This window comes from Gekko japonicus, unplaced genomic scaffold (assembly GCF_001447785.1).
Source record: "Gekko japonicus isolate JY-2015 unplaced genomic scaffold, Gekko_japonicus_V1.1 scaffold10, whole genome shotgun sequence".
NCBI classification, from domain to species: Eukaryota; Metazoa; Chordata; class Lepidosauria; order Squamata; family Gekkonidae; genus Gekko; species Gekko japonicus.
Window position 1 is genome coordinate 2,104,055 of NW_015167526.1, and position 23,530 is coordinate 2,127,584.

General features: G+C 51.1%; 1 protein-coding gene across 2 annotated transcripts in view; it reads right to left on the reverse strand.

Moving 5' to 3' along the window:
• Positions 1 to 23,530, reverse strand: part of PTPN11 (protein tyrosine phosphatase, non-receptor type 11) — a 48,315-nt gene that overhangs the window by 2,726 nt on the left and 22,059 nt on the right. The window contains exons 7-14 of one of the 2 annotated variants that reach the window (XM_015413272.1): positions 18,844 to 18,940; positions 16,994 to 17,073; positions 14,703 to 14,861; positions 9,241 to 9,372; positions 5,838 to 5,992; positions 5,677 to 5,744; positions 3,490 to 3,641; positions 273 to 385 (exon numbers count right to left, since the gene is read on the reverse strand). In XM_015413272.1, coding sequence (XP_015268758.1) covers positions 273 to 385; positions 3,490 to 3,641; positions 5,677 to 5,744; positions 5,838 to 5,992; positions 9,241 to 9,372; positions 14,703 to 14,861; positions 16,994 to 17,073; positions 18,844 to 18,940 — 956 coding nt within the window. Of the gene's footprint in view, positions 1 to 272; positions 386 to 3,489; positions 3,642 to 5,676; positions 5,745 to 5,837; positions 5,993 to 9,240; positions 9,373 to 14,702; positions 14,946 to 16,993; positions 17,074 to 18,843; positions 18,941 to 23,530 lie in introns of both variants that reach the window. The other variant, XM_015413271.1, reaches the window with a different exon arrangement.

Genomic DNA, 23,530 nt, shown 5'->3' on the forward strand with positions numbered 1-23,530 from the left:
GGACACAAGCTTTAGCTTTTTAGCTTTTCAGGGTCAATTGTGCAAAACTGGTGGGAGATGAAAACAGTCAGGAACACTGGCAATGAAAACGGGCGAAGTGAAGATTAACAATATAGAAAACAGCACCTTGGTATGCCCCCTAACTCCATTTCTGTGCCTGCTCCCACCTCCTGCATCTAAATTGTCCCCCCCCCCCCAATTCCTTGAGCACTCGGATCCTGAACAACTTGGCAAAGTAGGTGCTGGGATTTCAGGTGCGGCCGGCTACTTACTCAGGACAGGTTGGCGTGGGAGTGCAGGGCGGGAGAGGGCTCTGGTCTCCGCTTGCCTGGTCCACTAAAGAATACTTAATGTTGGTGTACTCGTGTCCTTTTCTCTTACTCTTCTGAAATGAGAGAATCCCCCCCAGCCCAAAAAAACACACTTACAGAATCGCTCTCACGTGTGCAAACTGTTTTGTTCTGTCTCGAAGAACAACCGCATCGCCTCCCACCCCGGGTAACAAGCAGCCTCCACTGACCAGGTCCCCATGGAGGGGGCCAGCAGTGTTCCCTCTAAGCTGAGCTAGTGTGAGCTAGCCCACAGTTTTTTAGCCTCTGGCTCACACATTTTTGTCTTTGCTCGGGAAGGAGGGCTCCAGAGCAAATTAATTCAGGTGGTAGCCAAATTGCTCGCTCAGAACTTTAATGCCAGCAGCTCACAAAGTAGAATTTCTGCTCACAGTTCAGAGGGAGCATTGGTGGCCAGGGAAGAAGGAGGAGGAGGAGGAAGAAGAAGAGGAGGAGGAGGAGATTGGATGTATACCCAGCTCTTCACTACCCAAGGGAGCCTCAGAGCGGCCTACAATCTCCTTTCCCTTCCCCTCCCCACAACAGACACCCTGTGAAGTAGGCGGGGCTGAGAGAGCTCTGACAGGAACTGCTCTTTTTCAAGGACAGCTCTGAGAGAACTATGGCTCACCAAAGGTCACCCAGCAGGTGCAAGTGGAGGAGTGGGGAATCAAACCCGGTTCTCCCAGATTAGAGTCCGCACACTTAACCACTATACCAAACTGGCTCTCAGGTTATTGACTTCATTTATATTTTATTGATTTCATTTATTTGTCAGTTTCAAATTTCTATGCTGCTTCTCTTCAATTAAGAGCTTGCAGCGGTTTACAACGATATACGATTGCATCAGAACAGGTAGAAAAATGGCACAGTAAATACATAATTTATACCCCACTTCTCCCCCCCCAACAGGGACCCAGGGTGGCTTACACTGTTCTTCGGTCCTCCATTTTATCCTCAGAACAACCACCCTGTGAGGTAGGTCGGGCTGAGAGTCTGTGACTGGCCCAAAGATCTCCCAGCAAGCTTCGATGGCAAACTGGATGGCTGAAATCGGATCTCCCAGATCTCCAGTCCAGCCCTCTAAACCACGACACCACGCTGGGTGCGTCACACTGCACGGCCAAGCACAGTTTCTCATAATGGCAGCATTCTCTTGCTTCTTTCCTGGAGAGAGGCCGGGCCCTTGGGACTGGCATCCGTGAGTAATCGCTGCAATGCAATCTTGACCGAACCAGCTTCAAACGACAGACCAGGCACCTGATCTGCCCCTCTCCAGAAAGAGTCTTCTCCCCTGTCAGTCTCAGATTCCTACCAAATTTCATTGCCCCGAAATTAGGAGTGATTGCAGAGGTGCAAAATGCTGCGGCCAGGCTTCCATGAGGGAGCACATCCAGCCTGTACTGAAGGCGCTGCACTGGCTGCCGACAGCATACCAGATTCGCTTCAAGGTGCTGGCTCTGACCTTTAAAGCCCTACATGGCCAGGGTCCGACATTCCTGAGGGACCGCCTTTCCCCATATGTACCCCAGAAAGCACTTTGGTCAGGGTCGCGAAACCGATTGGCCCTTTCAGGTCCCCAGGACGCCAGGCTAGCTGGAAGCAGGGCCGGAGCTTTCCCGGTGGCGGCTCCACACTGGTGGAACGAGCTCCCTGAGGAGATCCGGGCCCTCCCAGAGCCTCTTCCGACAGGCTTTCAACTCGGAGCCGCCAACATCGCTAGCAACAACTGAAGCCTGGTGCCTGGCCCATTACTGACAGCCTGTGCTTGCCGACCATAATTGAGAACGACCAACGTGCTGATGTCAAGCAAAATTATAGAATGTATGAGACTGTCTTGATATTCTAAGTCAACTGCTAGCACTTTAATCCATATACTAATAGCCAAGGCGCCCCCTGCGTGCGGATATCTAAATCCGCACATTGGGGGCAAAGACATTTTCCTGCACATTTGAGGCAATTCCCAGATGTGCAGAAAAATCTGAAATCTATAAAAAACTATAGGAGGGATACTTAAACCCCCCCAAAAGTAAAAGCACGTTTCCTGCGCATGCACAGAGAACGCTCTGAGAACTGCCTCGCTGCCACTGAGAGGGGGGCGGGTGAAGGCTTTGCGGGCTGGCCGCTGAGGCCTCGCCGCTGCCACGGCCACAAAAGGGGGGGAGAAAGCTTGGTGGGCCCGACGGCTGGGAGCCGTGCGGGCCTCGCCATTGGTGCCGGGGGGGGGGGGAGCTTACCTGCGGCTGCTTCCTCCTCCTCTGCATGGAGCTCCTCCCCCCAGCAAGTATCACGGGTCCCCCTTCTTGTATATTGTAAATGGTTTTAATGAACTGTTTGTGAACTGTTCGATGGATTGTTTTTAGTTGCCATCAGGGGCCATTTCGTAGAAAAAGAGGTGCAGGAGCTCATTAGCATAACTCATTAGCATAATCTATTTGCATATGCCACACCCCCTGACCTCACCGGAAGTGTGTCAGAAGGCAACACCCACCGCTCAGGCTCCACTGGACTCTTTTGGATTGCTAGCTATTGGGGGGCGGGAGAACGTGCAGATTTGTCCTCGCAGAGGAGGGAGAGCTTGTGCCTGAATAAAACCTGGTCTTAAAGGTGCCACTGGACTGTTTGGGGCCGGGGGGGCCGGGGGGAGGGATCTCTGCAACTTACCTGGCTGCTTCTTGCTCTGACTGAGGGCTGCTTGGAGCAGGGGGTGGGGCTTGTTGCATATGCCCGCCCCCTGGGCTCTTTAGTGCCGGAGCTCTGCTCCTGTGTGCTCCTGCAGGAAATGACCCCTGGATGCCATGATATTTATTGTTATTGTGCTTTTTTTATGTGAGCCGTCCTGAGCCTGCTATGGCGGGGAGGGTGGGGTACAAATCTAACCTACCTCACAGGGTTGTTGTGAGGATAAAACAGAGGAGTATCATATAAGCTGCACTGGGTCCCCCATTGGAAAAAAAGGCAGGGTATAAAATAATCAAAAAAATAAACGAACTGTGGTCTATTAACTTTGGCCAGACCTATTTGCAGGTCTGCCTCCTAAGTCTTAGAGCTCTTTGGCTGATAGCGCCCATGGGTTGAGATGGAAAACCCTTGATCAGAAAGCGCTCAAGCCAGGCCATTTAATCACCGAGTCCAACAAAGGCCGCTTCAAAGAATGTACCTGCTCCTCCTCGATCCTGCGCTGTAGCGTTTCGATGTAGTGCTGGACCGCCATGTAAATAAACCGGTACTGGGCCTCGGTCTGCACCATACCAGACCGCTGGGACCTCACCATCTGGATGGTCTTTGGAACGTCAATGTCACAGTCCACGCCTAGGGGAAGGTGGGAAGATGCTTAGTGCAACGAGATGTAAGGTAGCATTGTCACCTGATGTCAAACTCGCTCTGCATCTTACAGATCGTTCGTCATAGCAACCAAGGAGGAGGGGGTGTGGGAGAGAGTGAAACTGAAATGCTTTTGCTTTTGCTAGGTTGCTTTGAAGCAGCAGGCACTCTTATCACCTTTGGGAACCCAGGCGTCCTTGGGTCTCAGCTTTCACCATTTGACTTCATTTTACATAGCGAGGGGGATGGCATAGTAAGGGGGTTGCTGGCTGTTGCTTTTGGCGGGTGGAATACTAAGGGATGATTGGTCCTGGGCCTTTTAGGGCCCCTGCTTGAACCCTGTATATCTACTGCCTTCATGCCTTTAAACTCAGTTCTAAACCAACCAGTGTCCAGTCTGGATCCTATCAATGTCTCAATAAACCTATCATTCTCCAGACTGAATGTTGTTGGGAACTGATTTATCCAGGAGTCTGACACCTGAGCCCTCCAACAGATGCAGCTTACAAGTCAGGAGCAGTGGCAGGTCCTGTCCTTTGCAACAAAGGACCAAGGTTCAAGCCCTGGACCTCAGACAGCAGATGCTGAGAAAGCACTTTCTCTGCCCGAGACCCCGGAGACCTGCTGCAGTGGTTTGGAAGGCAGCTCCACTCGCTCCTAAGATGGACTATATTTACAATGTATGTACTATATATACGATATATATATTCAGTGCTATATGTACCTTGCTACGAAGCCAGCTGGATTGGCTGGGGGGGAAGGGGGGACAAGACAGAAGTAAGACTTGCCCCACTGAACCATACCCAAGGTCCACTTAACCTAGCATCCTGGTTCTCACAGCAGGGAGCCCCCAAGCAGGGCTACACAGGTGAGGGCTTTCCTCTAGCCCAAACACCTGATTACTCACAGGTATACTGCCTCTGACTGGGGAGGTTCCATTACCTGGGAGCTAAGAGCTGCTGACAGACCTGCGCGCCATGAACTTACCGAGCCTGTTCTTCAAGCCTGCCTTGCTGGATCAGACCAGGGTTCATCTAAGCCCCGCGATTCTACCAGCGGCCAGCCCAACACCCATCGGGGGGGGGGGGGCATCCTTATCTACCAGGAAAGCATAGCATCTTCACTCATCTTCAGGGGCGGACTGCCACTGAATGAGGAGCCTCCGTTTGTGGCTATCGCAGCCGGTACCGTCAACAGACCCGTCGTGCCTACACTGGCCTGTGCAGGGTCTGCCTGGCTGGAGGAGCTCAAGGTTTCTTGATCCCGGCACGGTTTCTGACCGCAGCCAGCCCAGTGCCTCCGAGAGTCCCCTCGCTGGCTAGCCCCAATAGAGACCAGGCCTTTGCTCAGTGGGGCATGGAGGAAGCCCACAACAAGCAAACTTTAGCAGGGAGGGTTAAGACAGCATACTGTGGTTTAGTGGCAGAGCATCTGCCTGGCATATAGAAGGAACCAGGTTCAAGAAGAAGAAGAGGAGATTGGATTTATACCCCATGGCCCTTCACCACCCGAAGGAGTCTCAGAGTGGCTTACAAACTCCTTTCCCTTCCCCTCCCCACAACAGACACCCTATGAGGTGGGTGGGGCTGAGAGAGCTCTCGACAGAAACTGCTCCTGAGAGAACAGCTCTGAGAGAACTGTGGCTTGCCCAAGGCCACCCAGCCAGGTGCAAGTGGAGGCGTGGGGAATCAAACCCGGTTCTCCCAGATGAGAGTCCGCGCAGTCCACCACAGAGTGGGGATTAACCACGACACCAAACTGGCTCTTCAATCCCTGGCATCTCCAGTTAAAAGATTTTGGCAGTCGGGGATGCGAAAGGCCTGAGACCCTGGAGAGCCACTGCTCTTTAGAACGGCCGATGCTGATTTAAACGGACCAAGGGTCTGATTTGGTATAAGGCCACGTCATGGGTGTATTTCATATATGTGGCTGATGCTGACGCTATTTAGCCGTGGGCTATCGGTGACTTCATGATAGAGCCGCAATGGGCTTACGTCGGGGGGGGGGGGGGGGGGAGACTCACCTTTCTCTCTGATGATGTCGATGAGGATGTCTATCACGATGAATGTCCCGGTGCGACCAATCCCAGCGCTGTCGAGAGAAGAGGGGGGGAAAAGAGTTCATTTCTGCCTCTTTGGGCCAAAGACGGAGCCTGACGACAGCCCAGCGCACCCGCCGCAGTACCTGCAGTGGACCACGACCGGGCCGGACTCCGCGATGCTCTCTTGCTTGTGGTGGACCTCCTCGAGGAAATCCAGAACCCCGCCGGGGTCGCTGGGCACTCCGTGGTCCGGCCAGGTCCGGAAGTGGTACTGCCAGACTGTCCGCTCGGTGTTGCCCTGGAGGAGACACCCCCCCCCCCGAGAGGGTTACGAGAGGCCTCGCTAGGTCTCTCACATTCCCACCTGGCCATCGGGCAGCCAAGAAGGGCGAGGAAGGGGGAAACCAAGGCTCCCTCTAAGCTGTGGAGTCTTGTGAGCAAGAATTCTACCTTGTGAGCTACCGGCATTAAAGTGGTGAGCGAGCGATTTGGCTGCTGCATAAAGTAGTTTGCTCCGGAGCCGTCCTTCCTGAACTGAGACAAAAATGTGTGAGCCGGAGCCTAAAAAAACTGTGAGCTGGCTCACACTAACTCAGCTTAGAGGGAACACTGGGAGGGAACCCAAAGGAGCAGCCGGAGTTTTAGAACCACGAGAAAAACTGCAAAAGCTTCTAAAAGAGGATCCTTTCAGAGGACTGATCTCCATTGTGCTGGAAAGGCTGCGGGCAGATTGGTTCATTTTGGCACCGTTGGTGGGTGTGTCCCTATATCCATAGCTTCTGAAAGGCTATTGTCGCTGCAATCAGTGAGATCATGAATTTGGTGCTCCCCTTTCACTCCTGAACTGATGTAACTTGAATTATGGCCAGACCCTCCTCCTTTGAAACAAAAGAAAAGAGACAATCTCTGTCCTGATTGCCGCGGCGAGACTCACCATTGCGTCTCAGTGGAAATCGAATCTAGGCCCGTCTCTTGTTGGGTGGTATGATAAGGTATGGATGCAATTCATTATGGGGGGAAATCGCAAATGGTATTTCTAATCAAGCCAGTGAAGGTCATCAAGCATCATTGGTTTCCATATGGTATCCAATAATTCGATTCCTCTCAGGAAAAGAAGTCGTTCCCTTCTTTTGTTAAAGATTAAAAAATGGCTTTGTTTGTAAGAGTGGCGTTCTAAATAGTGAACACCCTTAAAACGATCTTGCTCCTCTCTATTTGAGGTATGGTTGTTTAAATTTTTAAAAAACTGGGGGGGGGGGGACTGATCTCCTCTTATTCACTTCCTCCCCCCAGCGACCAAAAGCAGCCACCACCGTTCTCCACTCCTCCACCTTATCCTCACCGCAGCTGTGAGAGGTGGGTTAGGCTGAGAGAGTGCGTGACTGGCCCAAGGTCACCCAGCCGGCTTCCACGGCAGAGTGGGGATTCGAACCTGGGCTTCCCGGATCATAGACTGACATTAACCACTGGGCCACCATGCTGGCTCTCTTTTCTGTGTCTCTTGGGAGTTTCACAGAGACGACAAGCGCTGATGGACCATTTTTACTGCATTGCAGGCCAGAAGACGTCACCCCCCTGTGACGGTAAAGGTAAAGGTTCCCTTGCTCGAAAGCCAGTCGAATCCGACTCTAGGGTTGCGGTGCTCATCTCCATTTCAAAGCCGAAGAGCCAGCGCTGTCCGAAGACGTTTCTGTGGTCATGTGGCCGGCGTGACTAAACACCAAGGCGCACGGAACGCTGTTCCCTTCCCACCGAAGTGGTACCTATTTATCTACTTGCAATTTCTTGCTTTCGAACTGCTAGGCTGGCATGAGCTGGAACTAGAGACGGGAGCTCACTCCGTCATGCGGCACCCGGGTCTCGAACTGCTGAACTACCGACCTTCCACAGCCTGCAGTTCAGCGTCTTAACCACTTGAGCCACCGCAGCTCCTGTGACGGTACCTCTCTCTTATTTTGTGTGGTTAGGTATGATGTGGTTTTAAATTCCTGGCTGTTTCTTTCACTCACTCAGTGTATGTAATGCTGCCACCGGGAATATAATCCCAGTCTTTCATTAACCTTTCCCACGGTATTGTGCCTGAGCTTTAAGGCTCCTTCGCTGGACTATGTGGTTCTGAGGATAAGACTCTGGGTTAACAATAAACAAGATAAAACTTTATTGGTAAAAGAAATGTATTAGTTGCAAGATGTTTTGTTAAGTTGCTCAGTAGAATCTTTCCCTTAAGTGTATGTCCTCCTTCCTTTAGAATCTTAATGCCTTTCACAGCACTTCTATATGATTCTAATGGAATCTGTCTGTCAGTTTATTATTACAGTCTTCGACCAGTACATAACAATTTAAAATAAAAATAGAAAAATTCCCAATACTATCATAGCTGGTCACGCACCAGTAAAAACCTTAGTAACATAAAAGCTTGTAAGTTATATAAAATATAAAGGAAAAAGTAGAACTACAGTTCAAACCTTTTAAACCATTTAAAAAGTCAGTCTGAAACAATTTTTGATAAAACTAGAGATATGGTCTATTTGCCTCGCTTTCTGCGTTCCTTGTATACCTGGGCGCAGAACCTAGCCACCTGTCTTGAATATGATTCTAATGAGAAGACCGCTTCTCAGACTCTGTGTAGATCGACCACAACTGACAACTGCTGACTTCAGTCTTCAAACTTCAAATTTCAGACAGAACCCTCGGCCTTCTCTCGCTCCACACGCGCACACACACATGCACACCTCCTAGCTCCGCCCACACTCTCAGTCACCAACCCAGGGCTATTTTTGGGCAGGAACGCACAGGAACGGAGTTCCGGCTGGCTCCTGAGTTGGCCACGCCCAGCAGGAACTCATTAGCATAATAGGCCACACCCAACAGCAGGAACTCATTAGGATTGGCTACATTAGGGGTGTGTGGCCTAGCATGCAAAGGGGTTCCTGCTAAAAAAAAAGCTCTGGGTTTTGACAACAAACAAGGTAAACAGAATAAGAAGCAAAAGGTTGGTGTGGCTGGATGACCACACTTCTGGTAACATGGGGGTGCGGCCTAATATGCTAATGAGTGGTGCTGTTAGGGTGTGGCCTAATGTGCTAATGAGTTCCTGCTGTTGGGTGTGGCCTATTATGCTAATGAGTTCCTGCTGGGCTTTTTCTACAAAAAGAGCCCTGCACCAACCAATCACCTCACTCGCTCATCTCCCACTTTCACCCCCCGTGTTCTACTGACACCAACCATTTAAGGAAACACACACATAACTTGAAACCATTACACCCCTCCTTCCAAAACGCATGCTTCAATGCTTGCAGCCACATTCACATCACTAATTACGCGGGTAAGAATGGCATTCACGTTCACAGCAAAGCAACTTGCAGAGGAACGGGGGAGCGGGCAACTGTGGAGCTCACAGTTTAAACTTCCACATTAGGGACGTTGACAGAAGGGGACAACACGGACGTGTTCGTGCTGCCCTCGTGCGTGGTTCTGGGGATTTAAAAAAATTTTTTGGCTACAATGCCGGAGACGTCACGGCACCCGAGGACTTTGCGCACTTACTTGCCCAACCTTTGAAAGTTTCAGTTCTCGTAACGTGTAATCGTGAGCAGCGCTCTCTTTGACATTCCTGACGCGCATAACGCCGTATTCCTTTAGTGCGTGCTCATCCGGCCAGTATTTCACACACTTGCTCTAGAAGACAAAAACCGGGGTGGGGGAGAGAGTTGTGTGTTTATGACTGAGGCCTGATCACAGCAGTTCAGGTTCGGCCCAAATCAGAAAGAAACATCAATTGCCTGCTCTCTTTTTGCTTATGCCTGCCTGCTGCAAACCTTTTCCTCCCTGGTAGCTCACATTCTGCACTCTGCTTAAGTCAGGCTTGTAAACCACAACGGTCTGAGTCACCTAGGGTGAGCGAGAACTGCATCCAGGCGACTAGGCAGCAACGCTTCACTGAAGTTATTGCTCTTCTTTGGGGCACATTTGGGCAGGCGAGCGAGGCGATTTGATTTGCCAGGCGAGCATAAACCACTCAAAAGGAGCACGGTTTCTGGCCCCGCGGGTTATTCCCAGCTTGTCTCTTGGTCTTCACCCAGTCGCCCTTGCTCTGGGACCCGGTTCACAGATAGGGGCCTGCCTCAGTGACCATGTGTTGTTACCCTTGGCTTGGCCCACGGTCCTTCTGCACCCCAGCCACCCTACCCAGCCAGGGCTGGACGTTTCCCACACGGAGCGCTGCGCACAGACTGGGAAGTGTCCCCGGCCGCCTTGTGTTTGATCAACACAAAGACGATCTGGAGATGCCGGAAATAAAAACAAAACCGCGCAAGTTAATTTCCCTAAGCCAAGCGATGACAGCAGCCAGACAGCGACTGGCATGGTTCCTGGCAAGACGGAGAGCATTTCACAGCCCGCTGGAAAGAGGAACAAGAAACTGAAACAGATGGCCTTAAAGGAAACGCAGAACGCGCGGGCACTCGCGGCTGGGACCCGACCCCCAGATCTCTTGCTGAGGCACTCTGGGGAGCCCGCGGCACTGCCTTTGAAAACCAAGCGCTTGTTGGTGAACGCCTCAAGGAGGGAGGTCCTTGGCTGCCAGTCCCGAGGAAAGAAGAAGCGGGACAGACCAAGTGGCACCAATATGTTTGCCTTGGAATCGGATTCTAGTGGCGTCGTCTCCCGTGAAACAGAAGGCTCCCGATCCGCTCTCTGTGACTGAGGGAGGCAGGCTGGCCTGCACTGGCACTCCCTTCCAAGAGACCGTAAAAAGAAGAAACTGTGAGGTAACTGCACTAGAAAATATTTCAACAATCACAAAATATATACAAAAATGTGTACAAAAATCATATAAATGCACAAGACTTGTTGAAATGACAGACCAAGAGTCGCTGCTTTCATCCACTTTTGGAAGAAGAATAGTATCGAAACGATAGAACATTCCGGAGACCATCGTCACACCATTTTCAACTGCCTTGTGCATTTATATGATTTTTGTACACATTTTTGTATATATTTTGTGATTGTTTATTGAAATATTTTCTAGCGCAGTTACCTCACAGTTTCTTCTTTTTGCGGTCTGTTCTGTGACTGTGACCATCATTTTTGAGCCACACTCCCTCCCAAGAGGCCAAAGCACTGAATACCAGCATGGGCAGGAGGCAATGAGGCAGGCGTGGGCAGGCACCTGGACAGCATGAAGGGGCCAGCAGGGACTCCACTCACACAGTGCCCGACTCTAGCTTGCTTGCCAACACAAGGAGAAGCACTGGAGAACGGAGCTGAAGAAGAATCGCTCCATACTACAATACGAGGAGGAATTTTTTTTGGGGGGGTAGCAACAAAGTTCCTGGCAGTGATTGGCAGAGCTGCCCCCCTATCATGGAGGAAAGGGCGGGCAAAGGGTCTCTGGCGGCCATTGGCCAGGATCTTCTACTGGTCCTTCACAGACACCGAGAACCTACAGAGTGACCACTGGCCAAGCACGCCCGGGCCCCAGACATCCCACGGAGGGAGGGAAGAATTACGTACACGACTCTGGGACTCCTCGGAGGAAGGGAAGGACGAAAAATGGGACAGATGCAGAAGGGACCAAGCAGGGCGTTGAAAGAGGGCCTTGGAGGGTGAAGGCTAAGACACTGGCCTAGGAGGAACACACCTGAAACGGCCTTAGAACAAATCAGTCCACTGGCCTATCGAGGTCGGCTGGCTCGAGAACCTACGATTCGCTCCTTACACTATGAACCTTGCGGTCTGTTAAAACATGCTGGAATCAGGTTCCACTTACATAGCCGGCAAACTGAAGAAGTCGAAGGAAACGCCTCTTCCGAGTATCTAGAATGGGCGTCTTTGCAAAGGCCGTTTGGAAAATGTTATGACTATGTGGACTCCTCCTGTCAAGTTACACTGACTACCAGTGTTCCCTCTAAGCTGAGTTAGTGTGAGCTAGCTCACAGTTTTTTTAGCCTCTGGCTCACACATGAGACTCGCATTGGCGTCGATACGTCCAGCATTTAACACGGCAAAGGACAACCCACTAAAGTCAATTCAGGGACAGCTTTCCAACTTTGTATCGAACACATTCCCTGGAGGCCTGTCTAAGCAGAACTTCCTTAAATCCAGCAAGGTGGGGCTCCCTTCCCTCACAGACTCTGGGGAGGCCATCATTCAGAAGGGACCACAAGCCTGATAACCTGGAGGGTCGCTTCAGACCACGTGTGAATCTGCCAGCCTGCTCCCCTCAGGGTTTCCGTGGAGACTCTGCCTTCCCAGGCCTCCTTCCCCACACTCCGTCCCCTTCTAAGACCTGAAAAACCGAAAGCACAACTCCCCAAAGAAACAAAATAACTTTCCAAAATAACAAAAACAACCTATAGCCTTTCATTGTTGTGGATTCTCCGGGCTGTGGTCTTGGCATTGTGGTACCTGACGTTCCGCCAGCAGCTGTGACTGGCATCCTCAGAGATATAACACAGAAAGATGGAGTACCCTCTGTGTCAGTGTGAGAAGAAAAATGGCAGGCAGGTAATGTATATCTCCTCAGGAAGGTGGGGTAGGGCTGAGTTCCCCAGGCTGTGACATGCTAATAGAGGAGCTTTCCTGAGAAGGTTCTTTTGCATATGGATTGGCTGCTGAAATTCTCCATTAGCATGTCACAGCCTGGGGAACTCCTACAAGATAATGACTCAGCCCTACCCCACCTTCCTGAGTAGATATCAATTACCTGCCTACCATTCTTCTTCTCACCTTGACACAGAGAGTACTCCATCTCTCTGTGTTATACCTCTGAGGATGCCAGTCACAGCTGCTGGCAAAACGTCAGGTACTACAATGCCAAGAAGTTGAGCAAACTCTGGAGGACGACAAGAAGACAGGAGGGCCTGGCGTGATGTGGTCCATGGGGTCGCGAAGAGTCGGACTCGACTGTGTGACTGAACAACAGCAACAGCACAACGCCAAGACCACGGCTGTACAGCCCGGAAAATCTACAACAACTATTGAACTCCGGCCGTGAAAGCCTTCGACAACATAACTTATATCGCATTGTTCTTGTTATTTTGGAAAGTTATTTTAATGCCATCATTGGCTCCTCCCATCGTTGTTTGTTTTTTACCCTGAGCAGCTCGGCTCCTCGTGACTGATTTTCCTAGTCCCTGGAGACTTCCTGATTGTTGAGTGTCTGGGCCGTGGGTCAGGCCCAGAAGAGCTCGTATCAGCCCTAGAAGCCGCACTAACAGCTGCCAGAGAGAAAGAGAATGTGCTGCTCATCCGCTGCTGCAAACAGAGGGTTGTCCTTCTGGGGGAAGATCAAGAGTTCTTGGAATTGTGCTCTAGTGTCAGCTAGGCTGCCATATGGTTTACAGGCCTAGGGTTCGCCTGCCTGACCTGTGTACGAGTTGGTGCCACATTCCTTTCCTCTTGCTTCTCCCCCTGTTATCTCTGACCTTGCACTCCTGCCTGTGTAGTGTCTCCACTTTAATTAACCATGAGACTAGTTTCGTTTCCCAGCCGAGGGTCGGTTACTCTTCCCCTAGTCATTCCTAACAGTGACCATGTTACTGCAACCATAGTACTGACAATAAAGCAAAACCTTTCTTGGAAGTGTGTGCTCCGTTGTTTGGCTGTGGGTCCTGAGAATGCTCCCTTCTAAGCTGTGGAGTCCTGTGAGCAAAAATTCTACTTTGTGAGCTACTTGCATTAAAGTTGTGAGCAGGTGATTTGGCTACTGCGTAAATTAGTTTGCTCTGGAGCCGTCCTTCCTGAGCTAAGACAAAAATGTGTGAGCCGGAGGCTAAAAAACTGTGAGCTAGCTCACACCAACTCAGCTTAGAGGGAACACTGGTCCTGACATCTAGTTGGCTTTACTAGTGGGACTTACGTAGATTTTTAGCTGATTCAAGGAACATATTTTGTGCAAAGCTGAACATTCCACCCCCACCCCCCATTATATAAATCTCAACACCAGTCAGCAAATCCTTAATGCTTGAGAAAAACCTCTTGAAAGTGGAATAAATCACCAGGCCAAGAGATCTTGCCAAATCAGTTTTGGGTGGCGAATGCAGTAAAAAGCTAGAATTTCACACTGCACCGGGAACACTGGAACGCAACGAAGCAACCCGATACGATCAATAACCAGCTCTCGGCACGTCTGCGGGTGCTCCGCGTATCCAATCGGACGCTTGCCCCATTCCAAATAATGGGTGCAGGACCCCCGAGAGGGAAATAAAAGGAAATCCCCAATCCTTGTGAACAGCGAAGCTCAAATTTCAGCGCCATGCAGTGAACACTTGGGGCAGGAAAAACAAAGCCCCTGAAAAGAAGGGCCGGGGAAGACACATCAAGGGGAGGGCACTCCCCCACAATGCCCTGGGGCTCCCCCACAAAGGTTCCCTGGCTTGCCGCCTTCTGCGTTCCATCCGGAATCCCCAAGCTGTGCAGGGTTCCGGCTCACTCATCCTTAACCTGCCTCTTTCCCTTGGAAGGCAGAACTGCTCGCCTGGAACATGTCAAGAAGTTACGGACTAACAGGCACACCCCGGAGCGGCTTCTCCTCTCGCTGGTGGGTCGAGTGAGCGGCAGTGCTGGAGCAGAACGCGTCGGCTGCCAGGGGGCGGAACAGGGAAGCAGGGGACACTGGGCCTCAGGATGCTGGCTCGCTTCTGCTTGGGGGAGAGGAGAATGGTGGGACACGGTGCGGCCCCAACGCCCGCCTGACGGGCTCACGCCATCTTCTAGCCAGTGGATGGGACAAAAGGCGGAGCACACGAAACTCTACTGGTTTGTGTCGAGCCAAGACCTCCGGTTTTCCATTAAGAGGACATGCGCACATGAATTCAGTGCCTTGCCTTTACCTTCAGGCCCCTGCCCCCCTTCTCCCGGAACCAACAGTGCTCCGGGAAGAAGGAGCCAGCCGATTTATGGTCAAACCACAACCTGCCCAGGAGGACGCTACACTAACCACAGAGGGCATCAAGATCTGCCACTGGGGAGGGGGGCTCTCTCTCTCTCTCTCTCTCTCTCTTTACCCTTCCCCTCTCCACTTCCTTTGTGGTCATGACGATCACGCGGGAGTTCTCCTGGAACACCATCCTCCAGAAGTCATTCACAGTGTTCTGCAAGCAGCCCTGGGTGGCGATGTAGCTCTTCTTGGGTTTCGCGTTGTTGCATTTGGTTTCAAACTCAGGCTGCAAATCAGAGCAAGCGCCGTCAGCGGGTTGTTCTACCAGGGTGCGTCCCCAACTCAGGACACTTCCGCGTCGGACAGAGGTCTGTGGGCATTAAACAGAAGGAGAAGAAGGGAGACCCCTCCCCCTGGACATCGCCAGAAGCGGCCACGTGAGGCAAGCCCTCGTGCAGAGGGGAAGAGGAAGAACATCTCGGAGGTCTGCCCTGCCTTCATCCCTTTTCTCGAGAGGGCTTCCTTGCCAACACCCCCAGATGCTGTTAAGTGTGCCCCGGTCACCAGTGTTCCCTCTAAGCTGAGTTAGTGTGAGCTAGCTCACATTTCTTTAGCCTCCGGTTCACACATTTTTGTCTTAGCTCAGGAGGGAGGGCTCCAGAGCAAACTCATTTATGCAGTAGCCAAATGGCTCACTCACAACTTTAATGCCAGTCGCTCACAAAGTAGAATTTTTGCTCACAAGACTCCACAGCTTAGAGGAAACATTGCCGGTCACCACTCCCTTCCCCTCCCCTCCCCCCCCCCCCCCCCCCCCCCCCCCCCCCCCGCCGCCGACGGGGTTCTTCTCCCCCCACCCCCCCCCCACTCCAGTCTCTTCAGCTCAGGCTTGTGAACGGTTACTTACTTTAAGTGACCAGAAATTGTCTCCGGGAACCCAGAAAGGGAACCTTTAAAAAAATCTGGCGGGTCCCCAAAGACTGACCAACATTCACGAACAAGCTTATGAAGAACTTGACTACGTCTGCTCATAATGTTGCTCAGTCCTCGGTGATCCACCAGATTTTTTAAAAGGACTCACATTTGGAAGGAGGAGGAGGAGGAGACAGACAACGTGAATTTAGATCTGAAGAGCACGCCCATCTAACCTTTTAGCACTGCGAGGACTTTATTGCTGTTATATTTATAATGCTGATATGAGTTAGTATGTATTTTTATGTTTTTTAAACTTTTATGGTTTATGCCAATTAGGTACATTGTACCGCTCTTGATTCCTGCCAACCTAGCAGTTCGAAAGCAAGAAATTGCAAGTAGATAAATAGGTACCACTTCGGTGGGAAGGTAACAGCGTTCCGTGCGCCTTGGTGTTTAGTCATGCCGGCCACGTGATCACGGAAACGTCTTTGGACAGCGCTGGCTCTTCGGCTTTGAAACGGAGATGAGCACCGCAACCCTAGAGTCGGACTCGACTGGCTTTCGAGCAAGGGAACCTTTACCTTTACTTACCGCTCTTGTTAGCCGCCCTGAGCCTGTTCGCAGCATGGGCGGGGTATAAATATAATAAATAAATAATAACAAGAAGAGATCGGATTTATAACCCTTGCCCTTCACTACCCGAAGGAGTCTCAGAGCGGCTTACAAACTCCTTCCCCTCCCCCTCCCCACAACAGACACCCTCTGGGAGGTAGGTGGAGCTGAGAGAGCTCTTGACAGAAACTGCTCTTTTTCAAGGACAGCTCTGACAGAACTATGGCTTGCCCAAGGTCACCCAGCAGCTGCGAGTGGAGGAGTGGGGGAATCAAACCCGGTGCTCCCAGATTAGAGTCCGCGCACTTCACCACTTCACCAAACTGGCCCTCTGTACACAAACTCACGCTTTATTTATTTGAAAAATGCACCTCTCCAGATGCCCGATGGGCTGGCCCGCTCCCTGGGACGCTAATAACATTCACAGGGGTAACATGCCACAAAGACCCTTTCCCTCCAGCAGAAGAATTGCTGGTCGGTTCCAGATTTCTGCAAATCCAAACCCGATTGCACTGTTTGCTGGATGTTTCACCCTGCTGACTGCATTGACTTACTCTGCGTGATCCACCTTGATCGCCAGTGAGAAATGACGTAAATACAAAATAAACAAGGGACCACGCGAGTGTCGTCTGCCAGGGGGAGGTTTCTTCCTGCAGAGGAAGGCGCCTCGGCCTTAACAGGATGAATCCAACCCAGAGAACTTTTTTTTTGTACAGAGAAGCATCGAAATCACCTGGACTCCTGCTTGCAAAGTTACAGGGTACAAACCCAAGTTTACCACTTTCCCTGAGACCTGATTGAAAAGGCTGTGCAATCTATTCTCCCCACCCGAGCCAGGAATCCACGGGCCAGAGAAATCCCCACACACCAGGGGAGGGGAGAAAGTCTTACCATGATAATATTGGCGTTTATGTAATCAGAAACAGGCTCATTTGGATCGCCATCATGTAGGACGACTCGGGTGTGGTCAACTGGAACAGAAATACAGACATAGCAAGACACGCTCTGTGAAAGAGCTGCATTCAAGGGCCAAATCAGGCTCGCTCGCCTGGGGTGAGCAGAAATTGTCTCTGGGAGATCACGCAGGGAAGATTTGCAACATTTGGATGTTGCAGGCACAAATAGTTAAGAGGATTTAATCAGGTTATATTTTGCACACACGGACTACACCCCCCCCCCATCAGCAATCTGCTGAATAGTGAGCCGGCTATGTGTCTTCTGAGGCCACGTAAAGCTGCGGTGGCTCAATGGTTAAGATGCTGAACTGCAGGCTGGAAGGTCAGTAGTTCAGCAGTTCAAGACCCGAGTGCCACGTGATGGAGTGAGCTCCCATCTCTAGTTCCAGCTCCTGCCAACCTAGCAAGAAAGCAAGAAATTGCAAGTAGATAAATAGGGACCACTTTGGTGGGAAGGTAACAGTGTTCCGTGCGCCTTGGTGTTTAGTCATGCCAGCCACATGACCACGGAAATGTCTTCGGACAGCGCGGGCTCTTCGGCTTTGAAACGGAGATGAGCACCGCAACCCTAGAGTCAGATTCGACTGGCCTTTCGAGCAAGGGAACCTTTACCTTTACCTAATATCTACTAAGGGAGACTTATTGTTAATTTGCTTTTAATGGTGGAGGGGAAAATAATGGTTAAATGAAATGCCATTGTTCTCTGTAATTTGTGTCTAAGTTAAATAGCGATTCTCCTGGACTACTCTTCATATAGTCAGATTTGTTGGGATGTTTTTACAAGCTATGATGATGATTGATCACTCTCAATGTTAGGCTCTTTATTATTGTTAAGCAAATTTTTTACAAGCTGTATGTGACCTCCAACCCTTGAGTTTTTAGTGGGTTTTCTTTTCTTTCTCCTATAGTGTGTAGATTCCCTCCCTAATTTCGTTGTAGTTTTTAGTAAATGCAAATAAGAAATCCCCTACGGGGGGCCATAAAAAAAGAAAAGAAAAGACTCTCTGTACCAACCTGGACTGCAGATAACCAAGATGTATATCTTTCACTTGGTTGGGATGACAACGTTTAGGCGGGGTGTGTGTGAATGTGACGTGTGCTCAGAGGAAAGGGAAGTGGCTTTACTTTGAGTTACCTATATTAAGCTTGTGCCTGCCCAAAATCCTCAGTTCTGACACAGTGACTTTCTAGATCTTGCATATAACTCAATAAACGTATCACTGCCAGGAGAGAGTTGCCGAGTATAACTGGACCGGGGTCTGACACTCAGACAGGCAGCGGCTCTCCAAGGTCTCAGGTTCTCACATAACTGTGAATCCCAAACACAGCAGTGGAGGTCTTTCACATCATGTACTGCCTGGTCCTTTTAACTGCAGATGCCGGGGATTGAACTAGGAACCTTCTGCATGCCAAGCGAAGGCTCTACCACTGGGCCACAGCGCTCCGACACTCAGCATCAAGCCCGTGTGGTGAAGTGCTCATACTAGGAAGAGGGGGGGGGAACTTGGGGGGGAACCTCCACCCTGCCATGGAAGCTCTACGGACGACCTTGGCTTGCCTTTCTCCTCCCACCTGAGGTACCTCACAGGGTTGTTGTAAAGATAACTTAGAGAAGGGGAAAGCCGAGCAGACGGCCATGAGCTTCTTGGAGCGAGGGTGGAACAAAAATGTGGCAAATCAGCAGACAGGAAACACAAGAGCGGCCAGGAGACCCAGATGGACCACGACCCCCCCCCCCCCCGCCAGGAAACCCTCAAGGGCAGGACCGCCCAGCCGCCGACTCACAGGGCAGGATGTTCTTGTATCTGTTCTTGTTCTTATTCTCTTGCCGCTGTCCCTCTTTGCGACTGTACAGGAGTTTGCATTCTTGCTGCTGCAGAGTCTAAAGGGAAGGGAAGGACACAGAAGATTAACGATGATCCTCTTGCGGTTCTCCATCCCTGGGCCTCCACCAACCCCCGCCCAACAGGCCCAAAGGAGAGAGGATGAACACTGAAGACACTGGCCACCCCCGGGGTCCCTCTGCCTTGAAGAACCTCTCTGTAGGAGAGGCTTCGAAGCACCAGATGGGTGGCAAGGCCACGAACCGGCATTCACTGAGCTCCGTGGCAGTCCACGGCTGCTGGAGAAGGCCTGATAGCAGCAGCAGCAGAAGCAGAAGCAGAAGCAGAAGAGGAGGAGGAGATTGGATTGATACCCCGCCCTTCACTTGGAGTCTCAGAGCAGCTGACAAACTCCTTTCCCTTCCCCTCCCTGCAACAGACACCCTGGGAGGTAGGTGGGGCTGAGAGAGCTCCGTCAGAAACTGCTCTTTTTTCAAGAACAGCTCTTGTCAGAACTACGGCTTGCCCAAGGTCATCCACCAGCTGAAAGTGGAGGAGTAGGGAATCAAGCCCAGTTCTCCCAGATTAGAGTCTGCGCTCCTAACTACTACACCAAACTGGCTACTCAGTGCTCACATTTGCCAAGGAGGGCTTTGGCCCAGAAGCTAGCAAAACACACAGCACGGTGATGCTAGACCTCTTGCCAAAGAGACAAGAAATGCCTAGAGCGGAGGCAGGCAAATGACACCCTGGCCAACAGGGGCCCTTCTCCCAGCCCTTGAGCGGTTTTGTCTCAGAAACATGAGCCCAGAGGGCTGCAGTCCTGGCGAGGGGCCCGAGGTGTCTCGGAATGTGCTAAACAGATCAAGAGCCTCTGGGACAGCGGACAGGGCCGATTCTGGGTCTGTGTGGGATGCTGGCTCTCCCCATTTCAGCAGCAGGAAGAGATGTAAAATTTGTAAAAAGGATTAGAGATGTAAAATTTCCGGAAATTTTGAAGCTCGGAAAAAAAACCCGTTTCTTTCCCGTTTTTTTCGGGGGGAAACGGAAATTCTCGGAAACATTGAAAAAAATGCTACATTAGCATTCTGTTACTTTAGGAACATAAAATAGGACTATGGACATTTTTACTTGGCATGAAATTATCACAACTGGCATATTAAAAGTATAGTGCATCCAAAGAATTATTACAAACAGAATACCCACCCACATGCAAAAACAAAACTGAAACCTTTTTCTTTTCTTGTGACAGTAGCACCTCCTAAAAGGAAGGAATGCATCTTCTTCTTGCATTGGGGAGTTCAGTTGGCAACTTAGGACTTGCTTGTCCTCAGTGCACAGAAATTAGATCAATCTGATACCATACATATTTTTTAGAAATGATATGGAAAATATTTGAACACCTTGTCTTAAAATATTTTATTCATCATGTTAAAATAAAATGTTCCATAATCAATTTTTTTTCTTTTCTTTTATCAATTTTTTGGAAAAAAAATTTTTTTTAAAGACTTAAGGAAAAAACACGTTTTTCCCCGAATTTTCCCGGTTTTTTCCCGGGCCTTCACATCTCTAGCCGGGATCGCACTCCAAGTCCTCCAAACCAGGCAAAGACCTAGCTGTGCTCTTAGACCCAAAAATATTTGCCCACACCTGACTTAGAGGTTCCCTGGGACTGCGACACCCAAGGGCCCTAAGGCGCCCTACACAGCAAGGTGGGGAGGGGGTGGACCAGGTCTGACGGACGGCAAGCCATGCAGGCCTCCTTTGATGTCTCTGTTTGCATTCGGGACAGCTTCGTAAGTCGCCTCCTGAGCGATATGAAAATTCTGGTTTTGCTGCATGAATCCATTCGTCCAGCCGGTTTTCTACACTGTGACGACAGCCCTTTAGGACCAGAGAAGCCAGGGGGATTTAGCAGTCTCACGCCTCCCCCTAGTGGTACCTCGTCAGAATTACACAGTAGCCTAAGGGTGGTTTGCCGTTCTACGCTTGTGCGTTATCTTTAGCTAATTACAATAAATACGACAATGGGGGCGTGCGGTAATTAGTGTAATGAACATGGAAAACGAAACAAAACAGCCTATAATGGGAAAACCCATCGTTCTCTTTCAGTTTCAGAGCTAGTTTGGTGTAGTGGTTAAGTGTTCGGACTCTAATCTGGGAGAACCAGGTTGGATTCCCCACTCCTCCACTTGCAGCTGCTGGGTGACCTTGAGCAAGCCAGAGTTCTGTCAGAGCTGTCCTTGAAATGGCAGTTCTTGAAAGAGCTCTCTCAGCCCCGCCTACCTCACCGGGTGTCTGTCGTGGGGAGGGGAAGGGAAAGGAGTCTGTAAGCCGCTCAGAGACTGCGAGTGAAGGGCGGGGTATAAATCCAGTCTCTTCTTCTTCATTCTGCTGATTTCTTTTGATACTGCAGTCTCGGCCAATCCTGGTTTCACTTTCACAAGGCATAGAAAAGAGCCCAGCATTTCTTACGGGAAGGGAGGCAAAGAGGCTCTGGGCTTTGTTGACTGACTGCAAGCTGCAGCCACGAGGTTTACAAAACGGGTGAGGGGCTCCAGTCCGGAAGGGCGTGGGGAAGGACTCTGCCTTCCTCTCTCATCGCAGTGCCTGCCACTAGGGATGTGCATTTCGGGATCCCGAACCGAAAAAAAGCCGAAAATAACGTTTTTCGGCTTTTTTCGGCTTTTGCAATCCCGAAATGGCTTCCTATGCATTTTCCCGAATCCCGAAAAAAAATCCCGAAAAAATTCGGGTCCATTATAACCAATGGGGCCAAATCAGAGTGGCCGCCAACTCTCCAGGGGGTGCCCAAAGATTGAGATATGATGATTCCCAGGTTGGGGAATCATCCCGACAGGCCCAGCAGCAGGACCAGAGCAATCTGCCCCCCCCCACCACAACCTGTGCCACGGTGCAACCAATCAGTGCCCAAACCAACTTGGTGGAATTGTTGAGAGTGGGGGGTTGGTCAATGGTAACAATCCTTTTTTAGCCTGTGGCCAGTGGCCACCTTTGGATTTCCAAAGCGGAGCGGACTAGTAGTCATCTCTCCTTACAGTCTCTCCTGGCCATGGAGCAGGCGGGCTGGGTGTGGTTGGGGGAGGGGCGTGCAGTGCACAGGTTCTGCTGCTGTCCCCTGCCCTGAACAGGGGACCAAGCCCGACTCCCAAGTTCCCAACTCCTTTTCAGCCTCTCGGCAGCCCACCTTTGGATTTCCAAAGCAGGCTAGGCAAATAGCGCTTCTGGTCATGGAGGAGGGGCCTCTGGGCCTCTGGGGTTGTAAGGGAGACGTCTCTGTGTGAATCTCCTGCATTGCTGGGCACAGAGGTTGATGGGGGGAAGTTGAGATTGCTCTGGTTCTGCAGCTGGGCATGGCTGCGATTAGCAAACATGCTCCCCTATGTAGGCCGCTGCCACTGCAGAGGGGAGAGATTGTTTTGCTTTTGGGGTTTTTTGGGCACTGGCACATTGGCACACTTGTGGTGGACTGGTTCTGCTGCTGGGCCTGGCTGGCTGGCATTGGCATTGGCGATGCACATACATGCTCCCTCAGCCTGTGTGCTGCCGCTCCAGTGCAGTCTGGAGAGATTCTCTGGTTTGACCTAGTTCTGGTTTTGGGGCACTGACTGGCATGGCAACCTGGCTGGCCTGGCACAGGTGGCAGATTGCTCTGGTTCTTCTGCTGCTGGGCCTGGCTGGCTGGCATGCACTTGCTCCCTCAGTCTGTAGTGGCTGCTGCTGCTGTCTGGAGAGATTCTCTGGTTTGACCTAGTTCTGGTTTTGGGGCACTGACTGGCAATTGGCAACCTGGCTGGCCTGGCACAGGTGGCAGATTGCTCTGGTTCTTCTGCTGCTGGGGCCTGGCTGGCATGCACTTGCTCCCTGTAGTGGGCTAGTGGCTGCTGCTGCTGTCTTGAAAGATTCTCTGGTTTGACCTAGTTCTGGTTTTGGGGCACTGACTGGCAATTGGCAACCTGGCTGGCCTGGCACAGGTGGCAGATTGCTCTGGTTGTTTCTTCTGCTGGGCCTGTCTGGCACAATGCACATGCTAGTGCTGCTGCTACTGTAGAGAGATTCTTTGGTTTGAGCTAAGTTGTAGTTTTGGGGTTTTGGGCACCCAGTTTGGTAGCGCAGGTGGGGGGGCACTTGTATGGTTCTGCTGCAGTGTGGCTGGCTGGTCTGGCAATGTACAGTTTGAAATTGCAACACGCAGCACACTCCCCCAAACAGTTTGCCCCCATCCCTCCATTGTTCTCTATGGTGGGAAAAAAATTACATTTTTTCCCACCATAGAGAACAATGGGATGGGGGCAACCTGTTTGGGGGCCCATAGAATTGGACCCCCTGGTCCAATCTTCATGAAACTTGGAGGGTGTGTTGGGGAGAGGTTCTAGTAACCACCCTCCAAGTTTGGAGCCTCCAACTCCAAGGGCCATATGATACAATGTTGCCGAATTGCCGCCGAATTTCGGCGGCAAACCGGGAATAAACTGCAGAAGGCTGATCTGGGGGCAACCTGTTTGGGGGGCCATAAAATTGTACCCCCTTGTCCAATCGCCTTGAAACTTGGTGGGCATGTTGGGAAGAGGTTCCAGTGAGCACCCTCCAAGTTTGGAGCCTCTACCCCAAACCCCCTCCCCCCCAGC